We start from the raw sequence: 15,817 nt of genomic DNA, 5'->3' as shown, positions 1-15,817 counted from the left end.
ACCAGCCTTTTCTGTCTTTTCTCAGAGGGTAGTTGCTGGGGCCTGTGTGCACCCAGAGCAGGTAGAGCACTTGCTACATTATTATCCTTTTATTTGCATGTCTGTTCTTCTGGCTTCCATAAACCCTTGACCAGCTTGACTCATTTGAGCTTTACCTCTTCAGTGCCTGACTCATTGTAGCAGCCCAAAAAGTACCAGCTGAATAAAAGCTACGTGCTCTGAATAATATGCTACTTTCACTAAACAAGATTCAAAACAATAAAAATAATAGATCAATCTCCTTATAAGTTCGATTGTTCACAAAATCATCCAGGAATATGAATATTGACAAGAGCTTAAAATGAGGAACTAAGCTGTATCGCAGAAGACAGAACTTACAGTACTGTAGAGTTTCCCCATGTCTTTGGAGTGGGTGATATACGGTGTCTCTGGAGAAAACATGTACTTGCCCTTTATTAATTTATTAAATGTTTCTTTATATTTTATCTAAGGAGGAAAACCAAAACAAAACCTTTCATTACTAAAATGTATGTTTAAAGTTTCATAAGATCTACCTAGCAAGATAATAATCAGCCTACATTTTGAGATTAAAACCAACTAATGGACTAGAGATGAAAAGGGACTAATTTCAGTACATTGCAGATAAGCCAATAAAATAACTTGGGCAAGGATATGGATATTAACTGAAAGTGGGTACAACTAAGTGTACCACCTGCTAGTGACTTGTAAGACTTTCTCTCCCAAAGATTATCTTACAACCCCTGGCCCCCTCATCTTATATATATGCAGCTTAAGTGTCTGTTTGTCGCCGATAGCTTATTGGTTGCTTGCGTAACTGTACTAGCCAATGGGGTGAAGTTGCCATGGCATTCAAATAGTCCCGCCTTCTGGCATGCTACCTCACAAATTGAGGTTAAAGATTGGAGCAATTATTATGCTGTTAAGAAATCTTAACACCAGAAGGGGTCTTTGCAATGATACAAGACTAGAAGTTCTCCAATTGAAAAATGTCATAATAGCTAAGTCTTTGACTGGCTCCTCTAAAGGTGAAATACATGTCATTCCAAGAATTGATTTGGCTCCGTCTCAAACAGGGTTGCCGTTTCAATTGAGACGTAGACAATTTCCTGTAAAACTTGCCTTTGCTATGACCATCAATAAGTCTCAGGGCCAAACGCTTAAGCGTGTTGGCATTTTTTTACCTGAGCCTGCATTTGGACACGGTCAACTTTATGTTGCCTGTTAAAGAGTTCGTGAAAGAACGGACGTAAAATTAAAAATAATTGATGGTCCTCTGCAAGGCGAGCTTAAAAATGATGGAAAGATCTACACAAGAAATGTTGTATACAAAGAGATCTTTGACATGTGAATTAACATTTTATTATTTAAATCACCTTTATTTATTGAGCTAGCGGTGGCTCTTAAGAAATGTACCGCCAGTGGTTTCCTTCATTGCACTCTACTTTAAGCAATTAAGCAAGTAGAAGGGGGAAACCCTGTGGGGCAGTAAGCAAAGGGGCGTCCTCGCCGCCTGCCCTGGGTAATTCAGTTTGAATTAGCAGACACCTTTGCACAAATCATTTTAATTACAAGTTATAATATCTAGAACAGCGGTCATTTCGTATGACTGCTGGGCTTTCTAGTTTTCTTATAAGCCAGTCTGTTCAACGATAGACCACTAGCTCCTAGTCAATGTACCTCATCATACACAAAGCAAACTTACATCACTTTGATTGACTGCGTTAATCTTGGCCAAAACAATCTCTGGAGGGTCTACCACACTTGTAAAGTTAGCATAGTTGTCAAGAGCAGCTTTCTTGTATTTCACCTGCAAAGAAATAGAGATGATGAAGGCAGGTCTCGCCCTACAGAGTACCTGTCCCCACTTGGCAGGGAAGGAGGGCAGGCGTCAGGGAAGAAGAACAGGCTTCGTGTACCTGGTTCACCAGCTCTTGGTTGTTCGTAACCCGCACGTGTTCCACAGAATCTAGGGGGATCCAGCCGATGCCTCGGAGCCACTCCAGGTCAGCTTTGTAGATATTCTAGAGCAGGAAGCGAGACAGAATGAAAAATGACCCAGACACAGGGTTACAGACAGCAGATTAAAAACAATTTTTTTTTTACAGCTTTTAAAGGAGTTCAGTCTCCTATAGCTGTTGTCTCATTGATTCAGTTGTGATTTCCTCTGTATAACTGGGCCGTATTTCTTGAACTTCTTACTACGAATGAAGTACTGTGCTAGGTGCGTTGAGGGAGAAGTGTTAAGAAGGGGTCTAGGTGCAGAGAGAAATCCTTTACAGAGTGGAGGGCGGTAAGCGCGGTGAGAGCAAGGCTGGTCAAGTACCCTGGGAGGTAAGGGCGGAGCCGGCATCTTCTTCTGGGAGCTTGAACAAAGGGTTTCACAAGGAGGCGGAATTTTAGATGAACTTAGTAAATTTAGTTATCAAGAAATACATGGGCCATTTAGAATAAAGGAAATCACATAAGTAAATGCTGATGTATTATAGGGTCTGGGAGGCAACCTTCCCGTCAAGCCTGCCTCTCCACTTCCCAGTTTGCTCCTGGATTCTCGCAGCCCACCCACACCGACTGAAGCGGTGTCACTAATCTGAGTCCAGCTCCACAGTGGTCTTTCTGCTGCAGCGACCTGGGAGGGGGAGGCTCGAGTTCGGCACCTGCGTGGCAGGCAGTCTTTGCTTGCTGTTCCTGTTTGGGCAGTGAGGGGAGGCCCTGTAAGGTTAGCTCCGTGGTGCCCTGCGCGGCGTGTTGGCGCAGCGTGTTTCTGTTCCTACAGACTGCTGCTGTCAGGTAGAGACCCTGACGCAGGCCTCAGTGTGTGGCGGCCTAGTGATATTCTCTGCCCTGGCTTTACCAAAGCTCTGCACGAGAAATTCTGGCCCTCCTGCGGCCTGCCAGTATTTTGTGTCCCTTTTGCTTTGATTCCTGTGAGCAACTAACTTCATAAATGCCTTGAGGAATGAGACACCCGGCAAAGCAAGCATGGGTCCCGCCCAGGGCCTTGATTATTCTTTCATGCAAGATTGTCAAAATCCCAACTCAATCTCAGTTCCCACCTACGCCAATTATTATTCTAAACCAGTTGATATTTTTTCATGTAAATGTGAGTGAGGAACAATGCAATGGTACAAAAGCAGATTTTTAAATAACTGACTTTAAAATGTATTCAGAAAGGTAGCCAGTGGGCAACACTGTCACTCAATCACTGCTCCTGATCTTCCTCTTTTTCATGTCCAGCTTCAGTGCCTGCTGGAAGCAAACTAAATATTTATGGCTCCAAGTCAAAGGGTGGTGGTTCTGGAATGCTACTTAATAATTCTCAGACTATACCATATGTTTGTAGCTAATTAAGAAACAAAAATCACTTACATCGCTCTGTAGGTCATAGGCTTTCCTTGCCTGGATCACATCGTTTTGGTCAGGATGACATGTCCATTGGTGCAGGTAATTACGGTAATCAATATCACTGACAAGGCTCTGCCCCTGCTTGGCGGTCAACACTGACACTGCGTCAGCGGGTATATTGATTTTGGCCTTTGTTTTATGATAGCCCTGTTTGTATAGTCTGTCGTTCTGAATCTGGCCCGCGTGCTCAAACCACACCAGGTGAGGGTCATCTCTCATGGTTGGGACACCAACATAGTGGCCTTTCTGCTTTACATGTTCAGCTTTGTATTTCAGCTGGTGGGAAGAAGAAGCACAGTGATTCCATCAGCTTTGCTAAGCACACAGGGCACAAGGGACTTTGAATATCAGTAAATTCAGCCCACCCCCAGCTTTTTGTGTCACACATCCCCACTATGAGATTAAATAACAAAATACTGGAAAAAAATACATATTAAAAATATATCAACTTAAAAATGAAAAAAAAAAGACATGTGCTTTCTAATTCTGACACTATTTTATCTGAAGGCCTCAAGATCTTAGAAAAGCCAGGAAATAGGAGAAAAACTGAAGATGGTGATGGGGATGAACCAGACTTACTGTGTTGATAATCTAAAAAAAATACATAAAAAAGAAAAAGTAAAGAACTCGAAGGATAGCCCTTAAAGAAGCCAATGTGGGGGGACTCTCACAGCCCACGGACAAAGGGCCAGAAGGAGCAGGTGTTCCCACCATCCCACAGCCTGGCCAGGCTTGCTGGGCCACAAGGGACACTCCCCCGCGCCAAGCCTCAACATAACTGGGTAGTCCCACGGGCAGGGTCCAGTCTGCAGAGTGCACTCATGGCAGGATGAATTACCTCGCTCTGAACATCACTAGAATGATGGGCATGAACAAACGGCACAGCATCCGGAGGCAAAAGGTAACCTGTAGCTTTTTGTTTCTCCCAGCTCTCCTTGTAGAGGTGCTAGAAGACAGAGGCCACAGCAAAGGGTTAAACCGAGGAGTCCGAATGGGGGGATAAGACGTGCACGGGTCTAACCCATACCTGGTCCAGTATCCGGGCAGCCTCCTGGGCCGTGTGCAGCAGCGGGGTTTCCGTGAGGGTGTACTTTGATTTGGTGTCGTTCCAGTCTTTCCTGTATTTAATCTGGAAACAAGAGACAAGGGGTAAGTTACTGGATGTTAGGAAAACATAATGTAAAATGATTTCAATGATTACAACCTGTAGTTCAGGCAATGATTGCATGCCGTGTGTAAGCAGGTGGAAAAGCTTTGGAAATGACATCTTTATGATTGGGCCATTTTAGAAGAACAGTCATGTACTTACATCATTTAGGATCTCACTGCTTTGTTTTGCTGTCACATAATCAACTCTGTCATCCACAGGAGTAAAGTTCAGAGTTTCAATTTTTGTGCGATATTTATTCTATGGAAAAGAAAATATCTTTTAGACAATTGTAGCCACTGGCCCTGTGTGAGCTGAAAAAGATATACTAAAAAAAAAGATCCTTTTCTACTACAAGCAGAAAGCACCATATTTGAATGGTGTCTTCTTGGCAATCTTTCTTCTCAGCATTTTACTTTTTAACAAATGGGTTGGCTTCCTATATCTTCCACAGATTTTAAAGTAGCAGGTTTTCTTAGCTCCCAAAGTCATGTAATGTGTCATTATACACATTATATGTATCATAATACTCAATACATTATTTTTCAACCGGACAAACTTCACTCAAGTATGTTCCTATTGCTGCCAAAAATGTTTTTTATATCTACAACTCCAAACATCAATGAATATGCTAAATATTATGTTATGGATGTGGTCCTATAGTGTCATAGTAACAGTACAGAATTATTTTGAAAAAAAAAAAGTATGCCTGGCTTAAATGACAGCAATTAAAATTGCTTAAATTGTTGATAAGAATGACTAAATTTTGGCTTGGGTTTTTGTGGGGTTTTTTTGTTGTTGTTTTTTTTTAATATAGATAGAGAGACAGGAAGGGAGGGAGAGAGGAAGGGAGGAGAGAGTGAGAAGCCTCAAATTCATAGTCGCTTCAATTTAGTTGTTTATTAATTGCTTCTTGCATGTGCCTTGACAGTGGTGGGGAAAGGCTCAAGGACAGCCAGTGACTCTTTGCTTAAACTAGCTACCCTGTACTCAAACTGAGTCCACGCTCAAGCTGGCAACCTGAGGATTTTGAACTAGGCATCTCAGCACTCCAGGTTGATGCTCTGTCCATTGCGCTACCATCTGCCAGGCAGTTTGTGTATTTTTTCTCAGTCTTTTAGGAAATGTAATGAATGGCAGGATAAAACATAGGAATACCTCACTGTAGATATCCCCAGCATATTTGGCATGATTGACAGAAACGGAATCCTGGGGCATCCAACCAATCCCACGCAACCATTCCAAGTCAGCCTTGTAAATAGCCTGTGAAAACAAGGTTGGGATGAAGTCAGCAACTGTAGCCACAGTTCTGTTTATTTTATCCATTGGTCTGATGGAGAATTACAATTTAACAATGATAGACTCAAGCAGTCAGGCAGGTAACATAAGTAATTTTAGGTGGTATGAAAAATTAGGAGGCCAGGTGGTATGACAAACTAAGAAACATATTTTCTATTTAAAAGGAATTCACTTCAATTCATCTCGCAGGGGTCCCCAAACTTTTTACACAAGGGGCAAGTTCACTGTCCCTCAAACAGTTGGAGGGCCGCCACATACAGTGCTTCTCTCACTGACCACCAATGAAAGAGGTGCCCCTTCTGGAAGTGCGGCGGGGGGCCGGATAAATGGCCTCAGGGGGCCACATGCGGCCCACAGGCCATAGTTTGGGGATGCTTGATAGAGGTTATTGTTGTCAGGGCTAATGCACATTCAGAGCTTCATTCTATGAATTTGTAAATATTTTCACCATACTTCTCCTTATCCTGCAACAGTTAAGAACTATATTCACATTACCATTCGTTTCTTGACACAAAATCTCTATCATTTATGGTTTTGGTGATTTTGATACCAAACTATAAGGTATGACTAAAACCCAAATCTTGGCTATATGAAGACATGAAATTACGTTACAAGGACTTAAAGACATAAACTTTCTGGGAGTCCTGGCAACCTATAGAAGAGCACCTCTCACAAGGTGTCCACTCACATCGCTCTGCAGTTCGTAGGCTTTCCTGGCCTGGATCACGTCGTTCTGGTCGGGCAGGCATATCCACTGATGTAAGTAGTTGCGATAATCCACGTCGCTGACCAGAGTCTGGCAGTTCTTAGCATGCAAGATAGAGAGCATGTCCACAGGGCTCTGGAACTTTGTCTTCCATTTGGCCCAATTCAGCCGGTACTCCCTTTCATTCTGAACCTTGCCAGCTATGAGGGCCCACCGGATCCTGTTGTCATCTCTGGCTGTGAGGGTGCCCACATAGTGGCCCTTCTGCTTCTCATGGTCAAGCTTGTATTTATACTGGAGATGCAAAAACAAAACAGATGGATCGCAACTGGTACTCTCGATGCACCAAGGACATCTGCTAAAAACACTGAGAAGTTGAACAAGCCATACGTACATCACTGGCGATCTCCCTGGAAGCCTTGGCAGCCTGTATGGGGATAGCATCCAGCCGTATGTCACAGCTCGTCTTCATTTCATCCCAACCTTCATGGTAAATTTTCTGAAGAGAACAAAGAGTCATTCCAGCTTCAAAGTTCCTAATACCTCCAAGTGCTCACGTAGAATTATTATCAGAGGGGTACAGTTTTGAAGTCCCAGAACCAGTTAAAGAAAAGAGAATAGGTGAGAGAAACATTCTGCACCATGGGATGAAATTCAAAACTGAGACTGGAGTCCCAATATTTCGGCTCAACAAAAGTTTTTTCCCTTTAATTTGATTCATAGCCTTGATGTAGTTGTTTATGGTTCAGGTAAAAGAGTTTAGTTGCTTCTTACATTGGTAGCTTTGGGAAATTTAAGTTCAGATATTAATGGGCTATTATGGAATTTCCTTAATTCAATAATTCAACTTATTTAAATTTTAAGTTAATTCAATTTTGTAATCTTCAAAAGTATAAACATTTTAGATTTGTGAGTTCCTTCTTCCCCCAATATGGTTTCCTAGATCTTATGTGATTGAAGATGCATATTATTTGGGATTGTTTTAAGTCCTGCTGAAGTACAATTGGATGTTATCAGTCATTTTTTAAAAAATGTAGTATCTCTAAAAATGAGACTCAGGGACATGAACAAGAGTGTGGTGGTTACCAGGGGGAGGGGAAGGGACGAGAGAAAGGAGGTAGTGGGAGGGGAAGAGCACGAAGAAAACCAAATAGAAGGTGACAGAAGACAATTTGACTTTGGGTGAGGGATATGCAACATAATCAAATGTCAAAATGACCTGGAGATGTTTTCTCTGAATATATGTATCCTAATTAATCAATGTTACCCCATTAAAATTAATTGTCTAAACAAAAATAAATAAATAAATAAATAAATAAATAAATAAAAATGTAGTGTCTCTTTGTTTGTAAAGAGAAGTTAATTAAGGGAGTGACTAGTTCATAGATAACTTTAAAAATATATACTCATATTTAAATAGGCATACTCTATTAAAAATGTCAAAAAGACTCAGAAATAATAATTTAAATGTATAATTTAAAAGCATATCAATCAGTATGGAATCTTGAACAGTGGAGAAAGGAGAGGTAAATTTCAGTTATTGACCATTTCATGGCCTTTGCATATCTGAACTGTGAGTGCTCAGATAAATTTTGTGTTTGTAAGTATTGATATGTTTTGTAGAAATTTTCATTCAAGTTTTTGTATTAATTTGGGGTCCTCTTTTAACAATTGACTTGTTTTCTATACAAAAGAAAAAGCATCCCCCACATTTAAATCTATTATACTGGAGAATATTAAATGCAAACTTGTCATTTAAAACATGTTGTTTTAAATTTTTTTGTTTTTTATTTATTTCATATATTATTACATATATTATTTTATTTATTACATATATTACATATATTATTTATTACATATATTATTACATTATTATTTTTCTTATGTCTTATTTTTTGTTTGCTTATGTGGTCAAATATATTTTTTATTTGAACTAAAAAAAATCTGTCTTGAGACTGAGCTTCTTCATCTATTAACTTTGAGAATATAGGCAAATTCCTTATTTTTTTTTAGTCTTAACTTTCCTATCTGATAAAAACAAAATAATTATATTTTACTTATGTGGTTAGTTTGAAGATTAAATGAGTTGATTTAACATGAATATGCTTGGTTACCTATATAATTATATACAAATAGTCTAAAATTTTTCACTTTCTAAATGATGAAAAGAATTTTAAGTAGCAAGTTATATAAAGATTATAATAACACCATGTGTAATGAAAATGTTCATTTTGGTTAACATGCAAATGGGATGTTTGATTTATTCCAAAACGCAAGCCATTCTCATTAATATCTAAATATCTAAAGTTAACAAATTTACTTCTGGCATGGTTTCAAATATTAGTCTTTCTTATGTCATCATGTCAATGGTGGAGTTCTGGTATTTTTAGCTAAGAAACTGATCATGCAGACAGAGAGCACATGTGACTTTCCAGAGTTTTCAGTGCACTGCACCACACTACTGATTCTGATCCAAAAACAGTGTTTAGTGGCCTAAAATTTTGTGTGTTTTCCCCCTAATCCCTGGAAAAAATGAGCTCCCAAGTGGCTCATTATAATCGAGCTGATGGTGCACAGTTTGGCACATGGTGAGGAAATGATGCTTGGCACATTCTTTTTCTCACAAAGATGTATTGTATTTTGAAAGATTCAAACTATGGTGAACTGTACTAAGGTAGGTACAGGAAGTACCTAAGGTCTTACTGTACATGTAAGAAACCTCTGTGATCCACAAAGGTGGTGCTTTTTTGAACATCACTGAATTGTGCTGCTAGCCACATAACTAAATTAATTTCTTTGTGTGTGTGTGTGTGTGTGTGTGTGACAGAGACAGAGAGAGGGACAGATAGGGACAGAGACAGAAAGGGAGATGAGAAGCATCAATTCTTCGTTGCGGCACCTTAGTTGTTCATTGACTGCTTTCTCATACGTGCCTTGACCAGGGGGCAACAGCAGACTGAGTGACCCCTTGCTCAAGCCAGTGACCTTGAGCCCAAGCTGGTGAGCTTTGCTCAATCCAGATGAGCCTGCACTCAAGCTGGCGACCTCGAGGTTTCAAATCTGGGTCCTCCACATCCCAGTCTGATGCTCTATCCACTGTGCCACCGCCTGGTCAGGCGCTAAATTAATTTCATCTAACAGATTTCTAATGTTGATTCCCTTGTTTCTCCCAGGCATATAATGATTTGTTCTGAAAATAATGAAAATTTTGCCTTTTTTCTTTAAAAAAATTATCTCTTATCTTATTTATTTTGGATCAAATGTGAAGCTTCCTCTGCTAGACCTTTCAGTGCAATGATAATGTTAGTGGGCATCTTTACTTGACTGGGAAGCTTAGTTACTGAGGATGAGCCTGACCTTTGATTTGAGATTTATTTTTTTAGTCATGTCAAGAAAATGTCCATTAATTTTTACTTGCCTAATATTTGATTTTACAGGATAAGAACAGATTGAATTTTGTTACATTTTCAAATCTAATTAAGAGAGCATATGACTTTTTTTCCTTTGTTCTACTACATTATTAGGTTTCTAAATATAGAGCCCTCCTGGAATTCCTAGATGATTCCTAGTTATTTGTGTCATATATTTATGAACAACTGACTCTGATTTGCTCACTTTTTATTTAAGATCTTCCTAGCTTTCACTTGTGGAACTATTTTGACAAGTTTTGGTAATTGTGATGACTTTTTTCTTTTATTGGGCTCTACAGTGGTTTGTAGTTTTGAAAGAATTCTTCTGTGAAATCATGTGGGTGACCCTGGCATTTGAGAAGAGAAAGGAAAGTGTTTAACAACCCTCTTAATTTCTTGCTATATGTTTTTATTCTTTTTCTGGGGGTCAATTTTTGGTAATTTGTAATCTCCTAAAACATTCTATAATCCAGGTTTTAAAATTAATTTGGAGGGTTTTGCAAAGAATTCTCATGTTTTGAGTTCATCTGACTCTGTCCTTAATTCCTTTTTCTTGTTTGTGGGTCGCTTCATTCCTTGTTCATCTTTCTTATCCTTATTCCCCTCTCTCTTGTATCATGTTGACACTGGCTCACCAGTAACTGACCTGCCCAGTGACTCTGAGCCAGAGATCTGCTCCTTTGTCACTCCTGGCCTGGGGCTGATGGGAGGAGTCTCCCCTGACTCCCTGGTCCGGGGCTGATGGGAGGAGTCTCCCCTGCCTCCCTGGTCCAGGGCTGATGGGAGGAGTCTCCCCTGCCTCCCTGGTCAGTCTTCAGCCCCTTGGCTATGACAAGTTTCAGTGATGATATTGCGGCACCAACTGAGTGACTTTTTAAACAGAAAGGGAGTCTGCTGCAGTACTTACGTTGCTCACGTTAAGAGCATTGGCTCTGGCGAGATTAATTTCTGGAGTATCTGGCATTATATGGATCGAAGTTTTATCCTTGTCCCAAACTTCTCTGTACTTTGGCTATGGACAGAACCAATGATAAGTAAATCACTTTGTAATTTTGCTAGTTTCAGTGCATAAATTTCAATTTTTCTGATCCAAAATCTTTTCATATTAAGGTACAAACTTCTAGAGTTTTTTCACGTAAGTTACTCAAACTTGATATGAAATCTCAAAGGTATTTATACCTTTTATTAATCTTTAAGTTTTTGTTTAAAATTAATAAGTAGTAATAAAACAACCCTGTCAACATTACTTATTAAAATATTTGCTATCATCAATATTATTATTATTAAATTACTAGGTTAATTGTTTCATTTATTTATGACACTAACCTGATTTTATTATAGAGAAAATGGTGACTTACAATACTAATATTTTCAGCATTTGATTTAGCGAGGACAACTTCAGGTGTGTCGACGATACTTGTGTACTTGAGGTTCACCACAGGCGTTCGATAGACGCTGTCTCGTAGGATCTCCTGGGCGTTTTTGACCCTCAGCACTTCGGGAGACCCATCGGGCATCCAGCCGACGCCCCGCAACCACTCCAAGTCAGCCTTGTAGATAGCCTGGCACGGGCAACAAAGTTAGCTAGAACAGGTTTTAAAAAAAACCTCTAGTAAAATAGAGAAGCAATTTTGTATATTATATTTTATTTCCTACAAACAATAACAAAATTGAACACTGTCCTGACAAACATAATTTCTCATGAGCACAGCAATGTTTTGTTCTGCTTGTTTTCTGTGGCAGGGGTCTACATTGGGGTATATATATATTTATGTTTTATTTTTCAGTGAGAGGAGGGGAGGCAGAGAGATAGACTCTTGCATTCACCGGGACCCGGATCCACTCAGCAAATCCATTAGGGGGCAATGCTCTGCCCATCTGGGACCATTGCTCCACTGCAACCAGAGCCAGTTTTTAGCAACTGAGGCAGAGGCCATGGAGCCATTCTCAGCACCCAAGGCCAATTGCTCGAGCCAATTGAGCCATACCTGTGGGAGGGGAAGAGAGAGGAAAAAAAGGTAGGGGTGGAGAAACAGATGGTTGCCTCTCCTGTGTGCCCTGGCCAGGAATCATACCCAGGACATCCACACACTGGACAAACGCTCTACCACTGAGCCAACCGGCCAGGGTCTATATATGTACATTTTAAAAAGCAGAAAGATGTAGAAGGAGCTCTCTGTTTGAGGGAAGCATGGCGAATTTTTGAATAAAATTAACTAACTAATCATCTTACTAGTCAATGGGCACTTTAAAAGCAACAATAGAGGCTGTCCAGTAAGTTCTTCACAAAGCAGCCAGAATAATCTTTTCAAAATTCATGATTCAAATCTGTCACAATATCCTCCCATTCTGTGGCTTCCCATTGGTCTTAAGATAAAGATCAAAATCCTTAACATGGGCTGGAAGGCAAGGGATGACCTGGCACCAGTCCCAACCTGTTCTTCCAGCCTCATCTTATATGTGCTTCCCTTCGACCTGTGCATTCTGACCATGTTGGTCTTCTTTCAGATAGTGGTTTGCATACAAGCCCCTTAGTATATGTTGGTCATTCTGCAAGAATGTCTTCTGTGTCCTCTTACTTTCCCTTTGTATCCCCACTAACTCAGCACTTCCTTAGATAAGCTTTCTTACCTCTCATAGAGACAAAGACAACTACTTCTCAGCCGTCTCATTATTACTGATGTTCTCTAATATTTCTTTCTTTGTTAACAATGTGAATTCCCTGACTTTCCCTAACTTCAGGAACTTGGTCCTATTTCTTCTTATTTATTCACAATTGTATCTTTAATACTTAGCTCAATGTTTAGCACATGATGAATTTAATAAATTTTTTTAAAAGACAGTTAAGAATTTATGCCTGACCGGGCACAGTGGGACTGGGATGCGGAGGACCCAGGTTTGAGACCCTGAGGTCACCAGCTTGAGTGCGGGCTCATCTGGCTTGAGCAAAAAAAGAAAAGCTCACCAGCTTGGACCCAAGGTCTCTGGCTCGAGCAAGCAGTTACTCGGTCTGCTGAAGGCCCATGGTTAAGGCACATATGAGAAAGCAATCAATGAACAACTAAGGTGTTGCAACAAAAAACTGATGATTGATGCTTCTCATCTCTCTCCGTTCCTGTCTGTCTGTCCTTATCTATGACTCTCTGACTCTCTCTCTGTCCCTGTAAAAAAAAAAAAAAAGGAAGAAGAATTTAATCCTTACCCTAGCTCCACAATTCTGACCTTACTGGATTTTCTTTTTCTAAGAAAGCACCTCCCTTTGAATTGAGATTTCACTTTCTTGGTTATCTAAACCTGCTTCCCCAGACATAAGTAAGTAATTGACATAAGACATTGCTCTACATTAAATACCAGTTATTAACTTTATAAAAAATCATGATATTTTTCAGAAATGATATTTTAGTAACTAGTTAATAAGATATAAATACCAGACTAAAAGGTAGTAAGAGGAGTGAGAAACGTAGGGAAATTTCTATCTTAATGAAGAATGACATATACATTTTAGTGTGTAAAGTTTGACAGATATCCAGAATTCAGAAGAAAGGATTCTCAAAGAAGATTACATACAGACTTGGAAATTTCCCTTCCTCATTCTGTAAGAACTTGATTGATACGCATGACTCAGTACACTAACGTGGTTCAGGTTATGAAGAGCTTGTATGTCTTTAGAAAACAACCTACATCCACCGTTTCAGGGGATGGGCATACTTTCCTGGAGGAAACTCATTCATTATGAGAAAGCATCTCTTAAAACTAAGGGGAACCAAGTTTACATAATTTAAAAAGGTATTTCTTCTATAGAAGAAATAAACAGCCTGAGGGAATCTAATATTTCCAAAACACTGAATTGGCATAAAATATGACTAAATCTAAAAATACTTTAGGTGAATTGACGGAACAACATGTTGTGAAGAACACCAAGTTAAGGGAAACTAGTGAGGCTGGAGCACGCTGCTAACGTTCAAAATTAACTTCAAGGAAGACAGCCCTGTCCTCTTCAATACTTCGTTGAAGGACTTGGACAAGTCTTATGTTAAAGTATAAACACTGTATTATTAACAAATCTATAGAAAAATTATACAAGTGAAAACTTAACAATGAAAACTTTCCAAATAAACTCAGCCATAAGGTAGGCAATTGATAAACTTGGTAAAACACTAAAGAAAAGTGCTTGTGCAGAAAGAGCTGTGTTTTCCCAAGCACTGCAAGGAGACACCAGGCAGAGCTGTGGAAGGCTTCCTTCCTAGGGATAGCTTATCCCTCAGGCACCAGGTTGGTGCCCCCTTCACAAGCACACACTTACGTCACTCTGCAGGTCATACGCTTTCCTGGCGTGGATCACATCGTTCTGGTCAGGAAAGCAAGACCACTGGTGCAGGTACTGGCGATAGTCCACATTGCTTGCTAACGCCTGGCCTTCTTTGGCAGCACTGAGGGCCACCATGTCCTTCGGGATGGAGATCTTGGCCTTGTGGTCATTGTAGGCCTTTTTGTATAGCCTGTCATTCTGCATCTTTAACACATTTGCTGCCCAAACCAGTTTAGGGTCTTCCTTGGCATTGCGACATCCAATATAATGACCTTTCTGTTTCTCGTAAGCAGTTTTATATAGATACTGGTGGATGTGAACAGAAGAAAGAGGAGTTGTTTTATCAAACTCAATTTTTCTAGAAATGTTGTTCAAAATAGCTTCATTCCCTTAGATTACCCTTTGTGGGCACTATAAACACTTCCAAGGCAAGAACATTGTGAGCCCCTCTAAGGCAAGAACTGTGCTTCTAGATTGGCCTCCAGCGCAGGCTTGTCCAGTGTCTCTCACACTTCAGTCCCCACTCGGTCCCCTCACAGGTTTTCCACAAACGCGTACCACGTGTATTTCATACTTTAAGTCAACTTGGCTCTTTGTTTAAATCAATTTACTCTTAAAGTGTAAGCTTATTTAAATTTTTATTTTAAAATTTGTAATTCTACCAAAATGGGATAAAATCAGTACTTTTAGCACACATGAAAATGATTATATAACCATTTTTAAAAATACTTGTTTATGCAGTGCATAAAATGATCACAGGAACCACCTATGCACACTGCACTTCGGGAAACAACAGAATTCACTTGGCCTATAAATCTTTAAGTGCTTGTAAATTAACTTGTATTGAGAAGATATTGGAAAGAAAATCAAAATCTGCTTTTGAACCTAAGAAGAGCAGAACGAAGCAGAGATGTATGAGAAATTGTTATAAAAGTTGTTCTTGAATTGGGGATTTTAAAACAAGACATTCATAACAACTTATATATACCATGTTTTTCGCTCCATAAGATGCACCTGACCATAAGACACACCTAGGGTTTTAAGGAGGAAAATAAGAAAAAAATATTCTGAACCAAATGGTGTGTTAAAATATTTAATAAAATACCGTATTTTTCGCTCCAGAAGATGCACAGGCATTTTCCCATCCACTTTTGGATGAAAAAAGTGTGTCTTATGGAGCAAAAAATACGGTAATTCCTGAGGAAGTAAGTTAAAGATTAGTACAGTATTAACTCCCTGTGTGCCTACTAGTTAGTGCTGTTAAAGCTGGGTGGTGAGGAGCTCTTACATCACTGGCAATATCTCTGGAAGCCCTGGCATGCTTGATCCCAATGGCATCTGCTCGCAGGTCATAGCCCGTCATCTTGATGTCTTCCCAAGCTTGCTGGTACTGTTTCTGAAATAGAGATTGCAATGCCACAGTCAATCTGAAAGGGAGCTACTGACTCAGCACTACTGCTGTGTTCAAGATCATGTTACCAGTTACACTGAAAATTAATCTCCCTTTAAGATGTATAAAATAG

General features: G+C 39.8%; 1 protein-coding gene across 27 annotated transcripts in view; it reads right to left on the bottom strand.

The window, feature by feature from the left end:
• The window catches only part of NEB (nebulin), a 210,797-nt gene that overhangs the window by 74,882 nt on the left and 120,098 nt on the right, over nt 1-15,817 (bottom strand). For all 27 annotated transcript variants that reach the window (XM_066281248.1, XM_066281221.1, XM_066281230.1 and 24 more), the window contains 14 exons: nt 15,583-15,690; nt 14,289-14,600; nt 11,344-11,547; nt 10,893-10,997; nt 6,970-7,074; nt 6,558-6,869; nt 5,729-5,833; nt 4,733-4,831; nt 4,451-4,552; nt 4,262-4,369; nt 3,388-3,699; nt 1,938-2,042; nt 1,724-1,828; nt 379-486 (listed from right to left, as the gene is read on the bottom strand). In XM_066281248.1, coding sequence (XP_066137345.1) covers nt 379-486; nt 1,724-1,828; nt 1,938-2,042; nt 3,388-3,699; nt 4,262-4,369; nt 4,451-4,552; nt 4,733-4,831; nt 5,729-5,833; nt 6,558-6,869; nt 6,970-7,074; nt 10,893-10,997; nt 11,344-11,547; nt 14,289-14,600; nt 15,583-15,690 — 2,190 coding nt within the window. The remainder of the gene's footprint in view (nt 1-378; nt 487-1,723; nt 1,829-1,937; nt 2,043-3,387; nt 3,700-4,261; nt 4,370-4,450; nt 4,553-4,732; nt 4,832-5,728; nt 5,834-6,557; nt 6,870-6,969; nt 7,075-10,892; nt 10,998-11,343; nt 11,548-14,288; nt 14,601-15,582; nt 15,691-15,817) is intronic.

Source organism: Saccopteryx bilineata, chromosome 5, assembly GCF_036850765.1.
Source record: "Saccopteryx bilineata isolate mSacBil1 chromosome 5, mSacBil1_pri_phased_curated, whole genome shotgun sequence".
NCBI classification, from domain to species: Eukaryota; Metazoa; Chordata; class Mammalia; order Chiroptera; family Emballonuridae; genus Saccopteryx; species Saccopteryx bilineata.
The sequence above is the reverse complement of the archived record's forward strand: the minus strand, read 5'-3'. Positions and strand labels throughout refer to the sequence as shown.